The sequence below is a fragment of the Rattus norvegicus genome, chromosome 3 (assembly GCF_021556685.1).
Source record: "Rattus norvegicus strain SHRSP/BbbUtx chromosome 3, alternate assembly SHRSP_T2T, whole genome shotgun sequence".
NCBI classification, from domain to species: domain Eukaryota; kingdom Metazoa; phylum Chordata; class Mammalia; order Rodentia; family Muridae; genus Rattus; species Rattus norvegicus.
Window position 1 is genome coordinate 115,600,135 of NC_141536.1, and position 16,346 is coordinate 115,616,480.

General features: G+C 40.6%; 1 protein-coding gene across 1 annotated transcript in view; it reads right to left on the reverse strand.

Annotated features, from left to right (window-relative positions):
- Positions 1 to 16,346, reverse strand: part of Anapc1 (anaphase promoting complex subunit 1) — a 79,807-nt gene that overhangs the window by 15,682 nt on the left and 47,779 nt on the right. The window contains 9 exon segments of the mRNA NM_001107771.1: positions 289 to 375; positions 1,763 to 1,956; positions 2,824 to 2,877; positions 2,979 to 3,069; positions 3,574 to 3,650; positions 13,897 to 13,971; positions 14,646 to 14,724; positions 15,767 to 15,849; positions 15,971 to 16,105. Of these exon segments, the coding sequence (NP_001101241.1) occupies positions 289 to 375; positions 1,763 to 1,956; positions 2,824 to 2,877; positions 2,979 to 3,069; positions 3,574 to 3,650; positions 13,897 to 13,971; positions 14,646 to 14,724; positions 15,767 to 15,849; positions 15,971 to 16,105 (875 nt within the window).

Genomic DNA, 16,346 nt, shown 5'->3' on the forward strand with positions numbered 1-16,346 from the left:
GAATTAAATAATTGTAGTAGAAAAAAAGGTATATTTTTGTACTTCCCTAAAGTTTGTTTGGTTAATTTATACCTAAAGATAACTCTATCTGGCTTACATGTGGATTTACAACAGTTTGACAGATGTGAGAATGATCAGGCATCAAATGTCCAGAATTTTCTTCTAGTCTAATACTTTGAAAGAGACATTTAAAAAATTTAGCCAGGGACCTAAGCTCAAAAACAAAGCAACAGTCCATGAAAGTAAAACAGAACTCAGAAATTAGGCCAAGCAATTCAGGAGACTCACCGGTTGTCAGTGCTGTGGGCTGGGAAATGTGGGTAAAGGGCACAGAGAAGGGCAGCAATGGATGAGTTGGATGTGCTCAAAGAGTACCTGCAGAGCAAAGGCCAGGGAAGACACTATTAGTTTCCCTGCCCAGATCTTCAGGCAGAAGTGTGGGGTTCTGCAACAAGGTATCCTAGTAAGATGCCATAATAAAGTGCATCCTTTGTGGGCTACACATCTCTTACATCACTTCCAGACTGACTACCATTCGAAGCAGAAGCAATTCTACAAATGTTAAAACAACCCAGGAATTAATAAGCAAGGCTTACCCTAAAATAGCACAAAGTGAGGACGATGAAGTATTTTATCACTTTGATAAACTAAAATTCAAAGATGAATATTCATATATTAACATTAGAAACTTGGGGATTAAGCCCAACAATGCAGGATGTTATAAATGTCAATATTATAGAAAACATATAACAGTTAAAAAAAAAACCAAACCAGGGGTTGGGGATTTAGCTCAGTGGTAGAGGGCTTGCCTAGGAAGCACAAGGCCCTGGGTTCGGTCCCCAGCTCCGAAAAAAGAAAAAAGAAAAAAGAAAAAAAAAACCAAACCAAACCACTAAAATGCAGTGCCAGGGCCTGGAGAGATGGCTCACTGCTTGAGAGTTTGAGCTGCTCTTCAAAGGACCCAGGTTTGGCTCTCGACAATTTGTTGGGTGGCTCACAACTGGCTGTAACCCAAGCTCCAGGAGATCTAAATAGTCACCAGTCCTCACGTGCATAAACCCTCACAAAGACAGACAGACACACAGATACACATACAAACACATAATTAAAAATTAAATATTTAAAAAAAAGGCAGATGCTCAGCTAAAGAAAAGTGACTCAATCTGAAAAGAAAGCAGGGAGTCCCACCTATAGAATGTAGAAGTGACTGTGAGCCTTCATTAAATGCAGGTACTTATTTGAAAGAAAATAATTTCAAAAGTTGTAAAATATTAAATTCTTATAGATAACATTCCTTTACCCATCCTTGTTGGGTCTTCTAATTTTTATTGCTGTGCCAAGAATTCACAGGTTGGGCCCTGCCCATGACAGGCAAGTGCTTTATGACTGAGCTACATCCCCAGCCTTTAAGCATTCGGAATTAACTAAATTAATAAAAAGAAGCAATTGTCACAAACTATATTAAGAACATACACATCTTGGTCATAAGCTCTATCTCACAAGACACCAGATAAGTAAGTGTAGCCATAGTTGAAAGATAACACAGCAAGGGACTTCAACCCTCTGCCACTGGTGCCGTCAATGCAGCTCTAATTAATGTTCTTTCCAGTTATTTACTATGGAAAATGACAAATTCCAACATCTGTATGAAAAAAAGCCAACAGAAAAATATAGTTTTAAAATTGAAAAAAAAAGATCACTTGTATAGATCTCCCTCATGAACTCTTTTATTAAAGAACAAACAAAGCAAAGCATTCATTACCTTCCTCCTCCCAAAAAGAGAAGGCCCAGGGCCATGTGGTGGGCCAAGTGGAAGCCATAGTTCATCTCTCCGCCCGTCTTCATATGCAGGAAGCGGCAGAGCTGCAACACCTTCAGGTTCCCAGAGCCAGCCATCACCATGGCAAGAGACAGCAGGACAACACTCAGGCAGGTTTCGAGGTTGTAGGGCCCTGTCTGGTGACAGAAAAACAGTACCTAGTGTTACATTTCTTCATTACCAAAAAATATCTGACATTGGAAGATTACAATATTTGAAATTTTAAAACTACATCTTAAAACAATGAATACTCTGGAGCACCACAGCATATACAGTGTACCACCCACTGACCACTGCCATTACTCCTGTACCGTCACTCAGAAACTCTTCCTGTACACACACACACACACACACACACACACACACACACACACACACACACACACACACACACATATTCCTAGATGAAAAGCAGACACTACTGGACATGCTAACCCTTTTAATAACTTAAAAGCAATTTTCAAACACAGAAAACCTTATACAGCAATCTTGCTACATCCAATGTGTAAGAGCATATGGATATATAACTTAAATACTTGGGCATTTTTGATATTTCTAATCTTTTTCACATTATAAAAACTACTGCATAGGTCTGTGTTGTTAACCAGGATATAAAATCTTGCAGTTTCCTTGTTATTGGAGAAGTAATGTCTAAAGAATGACTGTATATTCACTAGGTGTTTTTTTTAAAGGACATTTTAGCATTCAATAATATGACAGTATATGAAGTATGACAATCCACAATATTATATACCTCATTTATTCTCTTGTCACAAGAATTAGAAATACACACATCCTTCCAGGCTAATCACAGTCTCAAGGGTAAGCATGTTCTCACCTAATTTACTACCTTAAAGCTAAAACATAGAGAGCGCAGTGCTCCAAGCCTTGCTTTAGATTTAAATAGCGAAGGTATTTGATAACTTCTGAGTGTCTGGTTTATCTATAAATGTTCTTTGTTCACTTATTTCCAAACAGGGGCAAGAAAAAAAAATAAGACTTACTACAGAAGCATTGGGTGCAGATAAATAATTCATAAAATCTTTTGCAAATTTATGCTGGAAGAGGAGAAGAAAAATTGAGAAGTTAAAAGTGGCATCTTAAGGCTTGGGCTAAAAGGACAACACCCAGCACACAGCACGAGCAAGGCAGTCCTCACCAGACAGTTAAATGCTGATAAGTTCTCTGAGCCAGCAAATCGAAAACCCAGAGACAAGCAGGCTCCTGCGATGATGTAGACGTGTGCTTGGCTGAAAACAAATTACAAGAAACAATGTTGTTATTGTCCATTAAAATCCACTATCGTGGAATAGAAATAATAAATACTCATCTTTTGCAAACTAATCTACAGCCTTCTGAGAATGGGGAAGAAGGTCCCTATCCAATCAGCAGATCTCCATGGTTCTGCAGAAGACCATGTGACCCTCACTCATGTAGCCCCTCTTCCACGACAGTCTTTATAAACTACCAGGAAGGACATCTTTAGAGTGTTCCCCACCAAGGAAAGAATGAAAAAAGAGAAAGTACAATTAATATTCTCTCTCTCTCTCTCTCTCTCTCTCTCTCTCTCTCTCTCTCTCTGTGTGTGTGTGTGTGTGTGTGTGTGTGTGTGTGTGTGTGTGTGTGTGTGTGACAGGACCTACTATACCTCACATGAGGGATTCAGAATTACTCAAATCAAGCCCTGGCTCTCCTGTGTAAGTAAGCGATCTGACAGGCGCTAACGTAGTTAACTAATGTATTATATTACTTACGACAAGGTTTCCAAATTCAAGTCCTCTGAACAAGGCAATTCAATCTCACTCAGAGAGATACTATTTTCTCTTATAATCTGCCAACATAGAAAAGCAATAATGTCTCAACACCACTGTTCTAGTTATAAATATGTCATAAACTAGCTATCACGGCTGTACTTACAGAAAATAAACCCCAAAGTAAGTAATTTACATATACATTCATATGTACTAGAACTTACCTGTAACATCATATGGGAACAGGTTATTTCTTTTTTTTAACTGAATATTTTATGTATTTACATTTCAAATGTTATCTCTTTTCCCTCCTCTCCCATAGCCCCCTAACCCTGCTTCTATGAAGATGCTCCCACTCCCACCTCAACACCCTGGCATTCCCCTACACTGGGGAAATGAACCTTCACAGGACCAAGGGCTTCTCCTCCTATTGATGTAAGACAATGCCATCCTCTGCTACATATGCAGCTGGAGCCATGGGTTCCTCCATGTGTAGTCATTGGTTGGTGGTTTAGACCCTAGGAGCTCTGGGGGTGGAGTGGGGTGTCTAGGTATCTCCTGAGAGGCTCTGCCAGAGCCTGACAAATCCTGAGGTGGATGCTCCCAGCCAACCATTGGACTGAGCATGGGGTCCACAATAGAGGAGTTAGAGAAAGGACTGAAGGAGCTGATAGGGTTTGCAACCCCATAGAGGGAATAGGTTTTGGCAGTAGACACTTCCATTGAATCATTTTTTAAATTTATTTGCTTATAGATTTGTTGAGTTTATGTGTGTGTGGGGGGCGGTGCATGTTCAAAGAACTTCTTGTAGCTACATTTCTAACATATAGGCAACCCTGGGATTAAACTCAGGTCACCAAGCTTGGCAGCAAGAGCCTTTACCAACTCACTGAGCCATCTTGCTGGGCCTCCTTTGGATCTTTAATAGAACATGTACCCTGAAGCTTAAAGGCCTAGCTTCAAAGCCCAACCATATGGCCGCACACGAGTCGCCTGACAGCTCTGACTCATCTATAATCCACCAACAGCTCTTACAATTAGCTTGCTGTATACAGAAGCCTTTTGTGTTGGCTATAGGTATCCCTATGCAGCCATGGTCACAACAGCACACTGATCGTCAGCTGAGAAAAACATCACTAAGAATATGAGCTGTCAGGGCTGGGGATTTAGCTCAGTGGTAGAGTGCTTGCCTAGCAAGCGCAAGGCCCTGGGTTCGGTCCCCAGCTCCGAAAAAAAGAAAAAAGAAAAAGAAAAAAAAAAAAAAAAAAGAATATGAGCTGTCAATAGCTGGGAAGAAACGCCCTCTAGAATCTGGTCCTTTGTCATTTTCCTATGGTCTCCTTAAGTTATAAAAAACTAAAAACAGGAGAGATCAAAGAAGAATCACTTGAAGCAGGTTAGAGGTGTACAAGAAATAACACCTCTTGTGTGGTGTGTGCTTGTGAGCCCAGCACTCAGGAAGTAGAAACAGGAGAATTTCAAGACCAGCCAGGTCTTCTGGGTTGCTCCCACCCTTCTGATTTGGATGATTTTGCCCATGTAGCACAATGCACTAAACTTCAGCAAATATGTACTAGTTGTTGCAAATCTTCACAGGAGTCTGCCTGACCCATGACAGGCAGAAGCTGAAGCTGCCCAGGTACCCGACAAAAGACAAGAAACTGGCACATTCACATGACAGAATAAACCTAGAGATGGACCATAAACACTCTCAGTGATATCGCACAGCATGCTGAGCAGAAGAGAAGGCTCACACAAAAGACATGTACTGCAGGCGGCTTCATTAAAATAGATTCATCAGTAAAATTAACACCTTTAGGGGAAAAAAAAACCCAGAATGTTTGAGTGTGGGAGGATGAGTGTCAGTGAAGCAGTATATGGGACACAAGTCTGCGTCCATAGGCATGTAACTAGTCATGTGATATTAAATATAAATATTACATTTAATTATGTGTTCCATGGTACAGAAATTTTATCTCAATAGAAAAATGAAAATAAATATATCTAGTTAATGATACACATATTGAGATATTAGGAGACATTCATTACTGTTTACAACTTGAAAATGTATTTAAAACTTATGAATAAAATAATGGAATAGGTAAGCCGATAGATACATAATTAAACAAGCTTACACAATAAAGTGTTAACTATAGAATCTGTAAGTAACATGGGTGTTCATATAACATCTACTCACATTTTAGTTTTAAAATAGGGAACAATGCAGGACACACACTGGCTCTTAACAACAGCTGGTTACAATACTGATTCTCAAGTCTCATAACAAAGGAGACTGCTTGTTTTTAACTAATATACTCAGCTTATTTAGAATATATGATAAAATTGACAATTTTATAAACAATCTTAGATAAGTGTATAAGTAGAGTAAGAATATCAAAAATAGTTCTTTAGAGAATTCTAGTACATCTATTTTGAACAGTACAATTTCAAAGGTTCTGAGGACAAAAAAAGAAGGCTGAAAGGTCAGTATACAATGTTTTGCTTTTTTTTTTTTTTTTTTTTACTGCTTTTCATGTGCATTTGCACCTGGTGTGTGACATGTACATGCGCAAGCTTGTGTGATGTAGGTGCCTGCCCTTGTGTATGTGATGGGGACTAAAGGGGCTCGAGCCTGCCCAGCCATGGCAAACATGGCTCTGGCAGGCCTTGTCCTTCCTCCATTCCCTCTTCCTTCCTAAACTGCTAAACTGCCTTCCTAAAACTAGCCAGCAAGGTCTGTTCCCTTATTTAGCCACTTCCTCCTCCTGAGGCTGACCACCAAGGTCCAACTATCAAAGTATTGAAGTCCAGCAACCAAAAGCCCCTTGTGGGTGCCCTACTTAACCTGTCCAGTTAAAATTAAGCAACGCATCCTTTTATCTTTATAAACTGCCATTTGTCTGCAGGCCACATTTGTCTCCTGTCTGTATCCTTTCTTTCCAGAGGCAGTCCCTTGTCCCCTTGGGACAAATACCCTTTACCCCTCTCCCTTCTCCTCATCCTCTATCTCCTCTGTCTCTTATTCCCTGCCCTTTGTCCCTCTGGGACAAATAAATCTCACTGTCCTAAGAACTTGGTCTTAAGAGTGTCTGGAGCCAACTTTGAGTTCTACAGGCACAGAGGCCTGGGGTTGAGGTCAGTAATCTCCCTTGGTCCTTCTTCTGCCTTATTCATTGAAACAGGATCTCGTAGTCAAACAATATGTCTAGTCTTGTCAGCCAGCCTGTGCAGGGATCCCATCTCTACCTTCTCCACCACAGTTTATATGGGACCCAAGGATGCTAACATCACACCCACCCCAGCATTTCAGAAAGCACAACCACACAAGTACAGTACACACAGTAAGCTTAGTGAAGTAATTCTAGCACCACCCAATCCACCACCACAGCAGTCTACACGCCCTATCATATAGCCAGGAGAGGTCCAGAAATAGCCTTGGGATTCCAACAGGTCTGGGAAGTAACAGTTCACATGAACTGCAGGCCACCTCAGTCCATGACCACACCTACAGAGCAGTACCAGCCTGGGGGAAGGCCTGGACATTTTAGCTGTGCTTTTCTAGCTTCCAAGGTAAGCACTTTAGCTGCTGTGTCATTCCCTTGGCCTTCAGTGTACACTTGTGAAATTAAAAGTTTCTCTGTCTTCAAAAGATCCCCTACAGAAGAGCAGGAAGACGGCTCAGCAGTAGGAAGCAGCATGCTCTTCCAGGACTTGACTTGCAGGCAGCTCACGACTGCATGCGATTGCACCTCCAGAGGGATCCAACACTTCCTTAAGCACCAGTAGCCACATTTAAACACATACATGCTTAAAAATGGTCAAAACAGAAACCCCATGGGAGAGAGACCTCACCGCCTGGTCAGGTGGGCACTCCTGAGGCTGCAGAGCGGAAGAGACACCAACACTGCCCACCCCTGCCCACATCCCTGGCCCAAGAGGAAACTGTATAAGGCCTCTGGGTTCCTGTAGGGGAGGGCCCAGGAGCGGCAGGACCCCTGCGCCTGAGACACCGCCGGAACCTGAAGGAAACAGACCGGATAAACAGTTCTCTGCACCCAAATCCCGTGGGAGGGAGAGCTAAAACTACAGAGAGGCAGACACGCCTGGGAAACCAGAAGAGACTGCACTCTGTGCACATCCAGACGCCAGAGGAAAACACCAAACGCCATCTGGTACCCTGGTGCACGGAGGCTCCCGGAAAGAGCGGCGCAGATCTCCTCGGTTGCTGCCGCCGCAGAGAGGACTTACGCAGTACCCCACGAGCACACTTGAGCCTCGGAACCTCTGGTAGGACCAACTTTTCCCCTGCAAGTGACCTGCCTGGTGAACTCAAGACACAGGCCCACAGGAACAGCTGAAGACCTGTAGAGAGGAAAAACTACACGCCCGAAAGCAGAACACTCTGTCCCCATAACTGGCTGAAAGAAAACAGGAAAACAGGTCTACAGCACTCCTGACACACAGGCTTATAGGACAGTCTAGCCACTGTCAGAAATAGCGGAACAAAGTAACACTAGAGATAATCTGATGGCGAGAGGCAAGCGCAGGAACCCAAGCAACAGAAACCAAGACTACATGGCATCAACGGAGCCCAATTCTCCCACCAAAATAAACATGGAATATCCAAACACACCAGAAAAGCAAGATCTAGTTTCAAAATCATATTTGATCATGATGCTGGAGGACTTCAAGAAAGATGTGAAGAACTCCCTTAGAGAACAAGTAGAAGCCTACAGAGAGGAATCGCAAAAATGCCTGAAAGAATTCCAGGAAAACACAATCAAACAGTTGAAGGAATTAAAAATGGAAATAGAAGCAATCAAGAAAGAACACATGGAAACAACCCTAGATATAGAAAATCAAAAGAAGAGACAAGGAGCTGTAGATAGAAGCCTCACCAACAGAATACAAGAGATGGAAGAGAGAATCTCGGGAGCAGAAGATTCCCTAGAAATCATTGACTCAACTGTCAAAGATAATGTAAAGCGGAAAAAGCTACTGGTCCAAAACATACAGGAAATCCAGGACTCAATGAGAAGATCAAACCTAAGGATAATAGGTATAGAAGAGAGTGAAGACTCCCAGCTCAAAGGACCAGTAAATATCTTCAACAAAATCATAGAAGAAAACTTCCCTAACCTAAAAAAAGAGATACCCATAGGCATACAAGAAGCCTACAGAACTCCAAATAGATTGGAGCAGAAAAGAAACACCTCCCGTCACATAATAGTCAAAACACCAAACGCACAAAGAAAGAATATTAAAAGCAGTAAGGGAAAAAGGTCAAGTAACAAATAAAGGCAGACCTATCAGGATCACACCAGACTTTTCGCCAGAAACTATGAAGGCCAGAAGATCCTGGACAGATGTCATACAGACCCTAAGAGAACACAAGTGCCAGCCCAGGTTACTGTATCCTGCAAAACTCTCAATTAACATAGATGGAGAAACCAAGATATTCCATGACAAAACCAAATTTACACAATATCTTTCTAAAATCCAGCACTACAAAGGATAATAAAGGGTAAAGCCCAACATAAGGAGGCAAGCTATACCCTAGAAGAAGCAAGAAACTAATTGTCTTGGCAACAAAACAAAGAGAAGAAAAGCACACAAACATAACCTCACATCCAAATATGAATATAACAGGAAGCAATAATCACTATTCCTTAATATCTCTCAACATCAATGGCCTCAACTCCCCAATAAAAAGACATAGATTAACAAACTGGATACGCAACAAGGACCCTGCATTCTGCTGCCTACAGGAAACACACCTCAGAGACAAAGACAGACACTACCTCAGAGTGAAAGGCTGGAAAACAATTTTCCAAGCAAATGGTCAGAAGAAGCAAGCTGGAGTAGCCATTCTAATATCAAATAAAATCAATTTTCAATTAAAAGTCATCAAAAAAGATAAGGAAGGACACTTCATATTCATCAAAGGAAAAATCCACCAAGATGAACTCTCAATCCTAAATATCTATGCCCCAAATGCAAGGACACCTACATACGTAAAAGAAACCTTACTAAAGCTCAAAACACACATTGCACCTCACACAATAATAGTGGGAGATTTCAACACCCCACTCTCATCAATGGACAGATCATGGAAACAGAAATTACACAGAGACGTAGATAGACTAAGAGAAGTCATGAGCCAAATGGACTTAACAGATATTTATATCTTCTTCTCAGCTCCTCATGGTACTTTCTCCAAAATTGACCATATAGTTGGTCAAAAAACGGGCCTCAACAGGTACAGAAAGATAGAAATAATCCCATGCGTGCTATCAGACCACCACGGCCTAAAACTGGTCTTCAATAACAATAAGGGAAGAATGCCCACATATACGTGGAAATTGAACAATGCTCTACTCAATGATAACCTAGTCAAGGAAGAAATAAAGAAAGAAATTAAAAACTTTTTAGAATTTAATGAAAATGAAGGTACAACATACCCAAACTTATGCGACACAATGAAAGCTGTGCTAAGAGGAAAACTCATAGCGCTGTGTGCCTGCAGAAAGAAACAGGAAAGAGCATATGTCAGCAGCTTGACAGCACACCTAAAAGCTCTAGAGCAAAAAGAAGCAAATACACCCAGGAGGAGTAGAAGGCAGGAAATAATCAAACTCAGAGCTGAAATCAACCAAGTAGAAACAAAAAGGACCATAGAAAGAATCAACAGAACCAAAAGTTGGTTCTTTGAGAAAATCAACAAGATAGATAAACCCTTAGCCAGACTAACGAGAGGACCCAGAGAGTGTGTCCAAATTAACAAAATCAGAAATGAAAAGGGAGACATAACTACAGATTCAGAGGAAATTCAAAAAACCATCAGATCTTACTATAAAAGCCTATATTCAACAAAACTTGAAAATCTACAGGAAATGGACAATTTCCTAGACAAATATCAGGTACCGAAGTTAAATCAGGAACAGATAAACCAGTTAAACAACCCCATAACTCCTAAGGAAATAGAAGCAGTCATTAAAGGTCTCCCAACCAAAAAGAGCCCAGGTCCAGATGGGTTTAGTGCAGAATTCTATCAAACCTTCATAGAAGACCTCATACCAATATTATCCAAACTATTCCACAAAATTGAAACAGATGGATCACTCCCGAATTCCTTCTATGAAGCCACAATTACTCTTATACCTAAACCACACAAAGACACAACAAAGAAAGAGAACTTCAGACCAATTTCCCTTATGAATATCGACGCAAAAATACTCAATAAAATTCTGGCAAACCGAATCCAAGAGCACATCAAAACAATCATCCACCATGATCAAGTAGGCTTCATCCCAGGCATGCAGGGATGGTTTAATATACGGAAAACCATCAACGTGATCCATTATATAAACAAACTGAAAGAACAAAACCACATGATCATTTCATTAGATGCTGAGAAAGCATTTGACAAAATTCAACACCCCTTCATGATAAAAGTCCTGGAAAGAATTGGAATTCAAGGCCCATACCTAAACATAGTGAAAGCCATATACAGCAAACCAGTTGCTAACATTAAACTAAATGGAGAGAAACTTGAAGCAATCCCACTAAAATCAGGGACTAGACAAGGCTGCCCACTCTCTCCCTACTTATTCAATATAGTTCTTGAAGTTCTAGCCAGAGCAATCAGACAACAAAAGGAGGTCAAGGGGATACAGATCGGAAAAGAAGAAGTCAAAATATCACTGTTTGCAGATGATATGATAGTGTATTTAAGTGATCCCAAAAGTTCCACCAGAGAACTACTAAAGCTGATAAACAACTTCAGCAAAGTGGCTGGGTATAAAATTAACTCAAATAAATCAGTTGCCTTCCTCTACACAAAAGAGAAACAAGCCGAGAAAGAAATTAGGGAAACGACACCCTTCATAATAGACCCAAATAATATAAAGTACCTCGGTGTGACTTTAACCAAGCAAGTAAAAGATCTGTACAATAAGAACTTCAAGACACTGAAGAAAGAAACTGAAGAAGACCTCAGAAGATGGAAAGATCTCCCATGCTCATGGATTGGCAGGATTAATATAGTAAAAATGGCCATTTTACCAAAAGTGATCTACAGATTCAATGCAATCCCCATCAAAATACCAATCCAATTCTTCAAAGAGTTAGACAGAACAATTTGCAAATTCATCTGGAATAACAAAAAACCCAGGATAGCTAAAACTATCCTCAACAATAAAAGGACTTCAGGGGGAATCACTATCCCTGAACTCAAGCAGTATTACAGAGCAATAGTGATAAAAACTGCATGGTATTGTACAGAGACAGACAGACAGACCAATGGAATAGAATTGAAGACCCAGAAATGAACCCACACACCTATGGTCACTTGATTTTTGACAAAGGAGCCAAAACCATCCAATGGAAAAAAGATAGCATTTTCAGCAAATGGTGCTGGTTCAACTGGAGGTCAACATGTAGAAGAATGCAGATCGATCCATGCTTATCACCCTGTACAAAGCTTAAGTCCAAGTGGATCAAGGACCTCCACATCAAACCAGACACACTCAAACTAATAGAAGAAAAACTAGGGAAGCATCTGGAACACATGGGCACTGGAAAAAATTTCCTGAACAAAACACCAATGGCTTATGCTCTAAGATCAAGAATCGACAAATGGGATCTCATAACACTGCAAAGCTTCTGTAAGGCAAAGGACACTGTGGTTAGGACAAATCGGCAACCAACAGATTGGGAAAAGATCTTTACCAATCCTACAACAGATAGAGGCCTTATATCCAAAATATACAAAGAACTCAAGAAGTTAGACCGCAGGGAGACAAATAACCCTATTAAAAAATGGGGTTCAGAGCTAAACAAAGAATTCACAGCCGAGGAATGCCGAATGGCTGAGAAACACCTAAAGAAATGTTCAACATCTTTAGTCATAAGGGAAATGCAAATCAAAACAACCCTGAGATTTCACCTCACACCAGTGAGAATGGCTAAGATCAAAAACTCAGGTGACAGCAGATGCTGGCGAGGATGCGGAGAAAGAGGAACACTCCTCCATTGTTGGTGGGATTGCAGACTGGTACAACCATTCTGGAAATCAGTCTGGAGGTTCCTCAGAAAATTGGACATTGAACTGCCTGAGGATCCAGCTATACCTCTCTTGGGCATATACCCAAAAGATGCCCCAACATATAAAAAAGACACGTGCTCCACTATGTTCATCGCAGCCTTATTTATAATAGCCAGAAGCTGGAAAGAACCCAGATGCCCTTCAACAGAGGAATGGATACAGAAAATGTGGTACATCTACACAATGGAATATTACTCAGCTATCAAAAACAACGACTTTATGAATTCGTAGGCAAATGGTTGGAACTGGAAAATATCATCCTGAGTGAGCTAACCCAAACACAGAAAGACATACATGGTATGCACTCACTGATAAGTGGCTATTAGCCCAAATGCTTGAATTACCCTAGATGCCTAGAACAAATGAAACTCAAGACGGATGATCAAAATGTGAATGCTTCACTCCTTCTCTAAAAGGGGAACAAGAATACCCTTGGCAGGGAAGAGAGAGGCAAAGATTAAAACAGAGACTGAAGGAACTCCCATTCAGAGCCTGCCCCACATGTGGCCCATACATATACAGCTACCCAATTAGACAAGATGGATGAAGCAAAGAAGTGCAGACCGACAGGAGCCAGATGTAGATCTCTCCTGAGAGACACAGCCAGAATACAGCAAATACAGAGGCGAATGCCAGCAGCAAACCACTGAACTGAGAATAGGACCCCCGTTGAAGGAATCAGAGAAAGAACTGGAAGAGCTTGAAGGGGCTGGAGACCCCATATGTACAACAATGCCAAGCAACCAGAGCTTCCAGGGACTAAGCCACTACCTAAAGACTATGCATGGACTGACCCTGGACTCTGACCTCATAGGTAGCAATGAATATCCTAGTAAGAGCACCAGTGGAAGGGGAAGCCCTGGGTCCTGCTAAGACTGAACCCCCAGTGAACTAGACTGTTGGGGGGAGGGCGGCAATGGGGGGAGGGTTGGGAGGGGAACACCCATAAGGAAGGGGAGGGGGGAGGGGGATGTTTGCCCGGAAACCAAAGAATTATTATTAAGTATTAAATAAATAAAAAAAATAAATAAATAAAAAGAATAAAAATAAGAAATAGACAAAAAAAAAAAAAAAAAAAGTCAAAACACAAATCTTGAAAAAGATACCCGAAAGGTAAACAACTGCTTCCACAAGAAAAAATATTCGATAGCACGTTGGAAACCTTGCAAGAAATCCCAATCCATGTTATGAATGTCACAATACTTATTATCTGTACCTACCTGAGGAACATTGCTGTCAACCCACTTGGAATTCGGTAAAATGTCATCCCACAGGATCAGGCACCGAGCAAGTGTCTTAAAAATTAAGTAGACAAAATTAATAAGGCAAAGCTCATATATTCCCCAACAATTTTAACAGTAAGTAAACTAAGAATTAGTTCCCAACTAACAACTACTTTAAAACACAGACTTATCAACTAAACATATAAAAATAAGGGGTTAGGGATTTTGGCTCAGTGGTAGAGCGCTTGCCTAGGAAGCGCAAGGCCCTGGGTTCGGTCCCCAGCTCCGAAAAAAAGAACAAAATAAATAAATAAATAAATAAATAAATAAATAAATAAATAAATACTCAGATCTTAAAAGCTGGGTAAGTTCAAACATGAAAGGACTATAGAACAACTTTAGAGCGTACTGAACGGTTACTCTCATTACAACCACAACAGTACTTCTGCATCCTCAAGGATACTAAAAATAATACAAGATCCTGGTCACAGGCTGCCTTTTAGTGAGTTTTTAATAATAATATAAGAAACATCATTCTAATTAGTATCTATCAAGGTGGTCACCTTTCCTAGCCCTTCTAAGTTCTTTCTTGGAAACTTCAAAAGAACATTGTCAATCAGAAAAATATGACAAGCTAAAAGTAAACCCCTCCATGGAAAGACATTTAGACTTGCAGCTAAACCTGAGGATCACATAGGTGCCCCACCTCCTCATGTAGAGAACAATGAAATGACAAAGCACCATACCCTAAGCAAGAGGAACTCTGGTTTCACAAAGTCGAGCAAATACATGGTATCAGGAGCTCGCAGCCAATCAGCAATAGATCTGTTGGCAGAGGAGTAACAATGAAGGAAGCTGCTCAAGGAAGAGGCCAAGCATTCAAAACTCAAGACAACAAAGGATCGCTCTCCTCCAGCAAAGATAACTTTTTCATAATGCTTCACATATGCTGATGAAAGATTTATGTTTTTATGTCTTATTATATAAATAAGTCCCATGAGGGTATGTTAAGTTTTGTCTTGTTGACTGAAATATCTCCAGTATCAGCTGACATACATTCATTCAAATAGAAGACTAATAATATCTTTTACAACTTTGTTAATTCTGCATAAAATTTTTGGAACTGAAAGAATTGGGAACACTGTGGAGTTTCACTAACCTCAGAGTATTTTTCAACTTAAAAGAATTAGGGTGATCTGAGAACACAACTCAGGACAGACTGGGAATATAGAAGGTTTAATCATTAGAAAAGCTTCTAAACAAAGCAGAGACCATTTTTATAAATGGTAACCAAGGACAAAATGATGACAAGTATTTCTGGCTATGGCTAAACAGTACTCACAAGGATATGCTAAGTTACTGAAAGGAAGCAGGCAGTTCCTTGAGCTTGCCCTCCATAACCTTTTCTTCCACATCCACTTGAAAAGACCAGAGGGGAAAAAAACCTTACATCTAAATTAAACACAGATGGTCTTTTGATTTTTTAATCGTGATTCTCTACACAATACGGTATTAACAACCACTCATTTGGCAAATACAAACATGTTCCATATTATAAGTAACCTGTAGATGATCTGAAGTAGCAAGATGAAGTGCATAAATCATGTGCACATCTCCTGCATTTATGTGACAGACTTGAACATTTGAGGGTTCTGGGACTGATACCCTGAAGACCCTGAGACAAGATTCCTGACACACACCATTACTAAAGCAAACAGTGCTACAGAAAGTCTACTCAGCTCCATCCTCTGAGAGAAAGACATCAGGCTGCTCCAGTACATGGGAGATACACATGAGAAGACTGTACTGCTGAGGGCAAAAAGGATGCCATGCGTCATGCAGGACAGGAGAGGGAGGGTGCTGATACCTGTTATTGGTTTTCAAGTAGATCATAGCCAGAGCCAGAGTAGCGCCTGGACAAGTCACGTCCACGTTTATGGTATCTCCTTCCTGGTGAGAGAAGTTACTCATGTAAGAGTTCAGCACGCTTACAGCTAGTGGTAGGAAAGCCACTACTGGGCAGCTAACCTCTCAGCCTGGGGCTCTGATCTTTCCCTCTGACTTGACTTACTTTGATCTGGTAACTTGGAGACTTATGTTTCTCCCTGTGCATTCCAGTTTGAAAACGCCTGTGACCTCCGACCATGTACTGATACAGCTGCTCGGGCACATTGAGGTCAGACATGCCAATCAAATTGCTGCCATGCTGGGAAAATCAAATAACTGAGGTGAAAAGAAGTCTTAACAGCAGTAAATCAAGAACATGCATTCATGATAAACAAAAGGACACACTTCAGAAGAGCCTATTCTAATTTTGAGGTTTCTTCCAATTACAATAAACATTATACATATTAATTAATGTCAGGCTATTAAGTCTCATCAAAGTTATGATGTATTTTTAGATCTATATATTTTTGTTTCATAAAATACATGAAAAAATTGAAAGA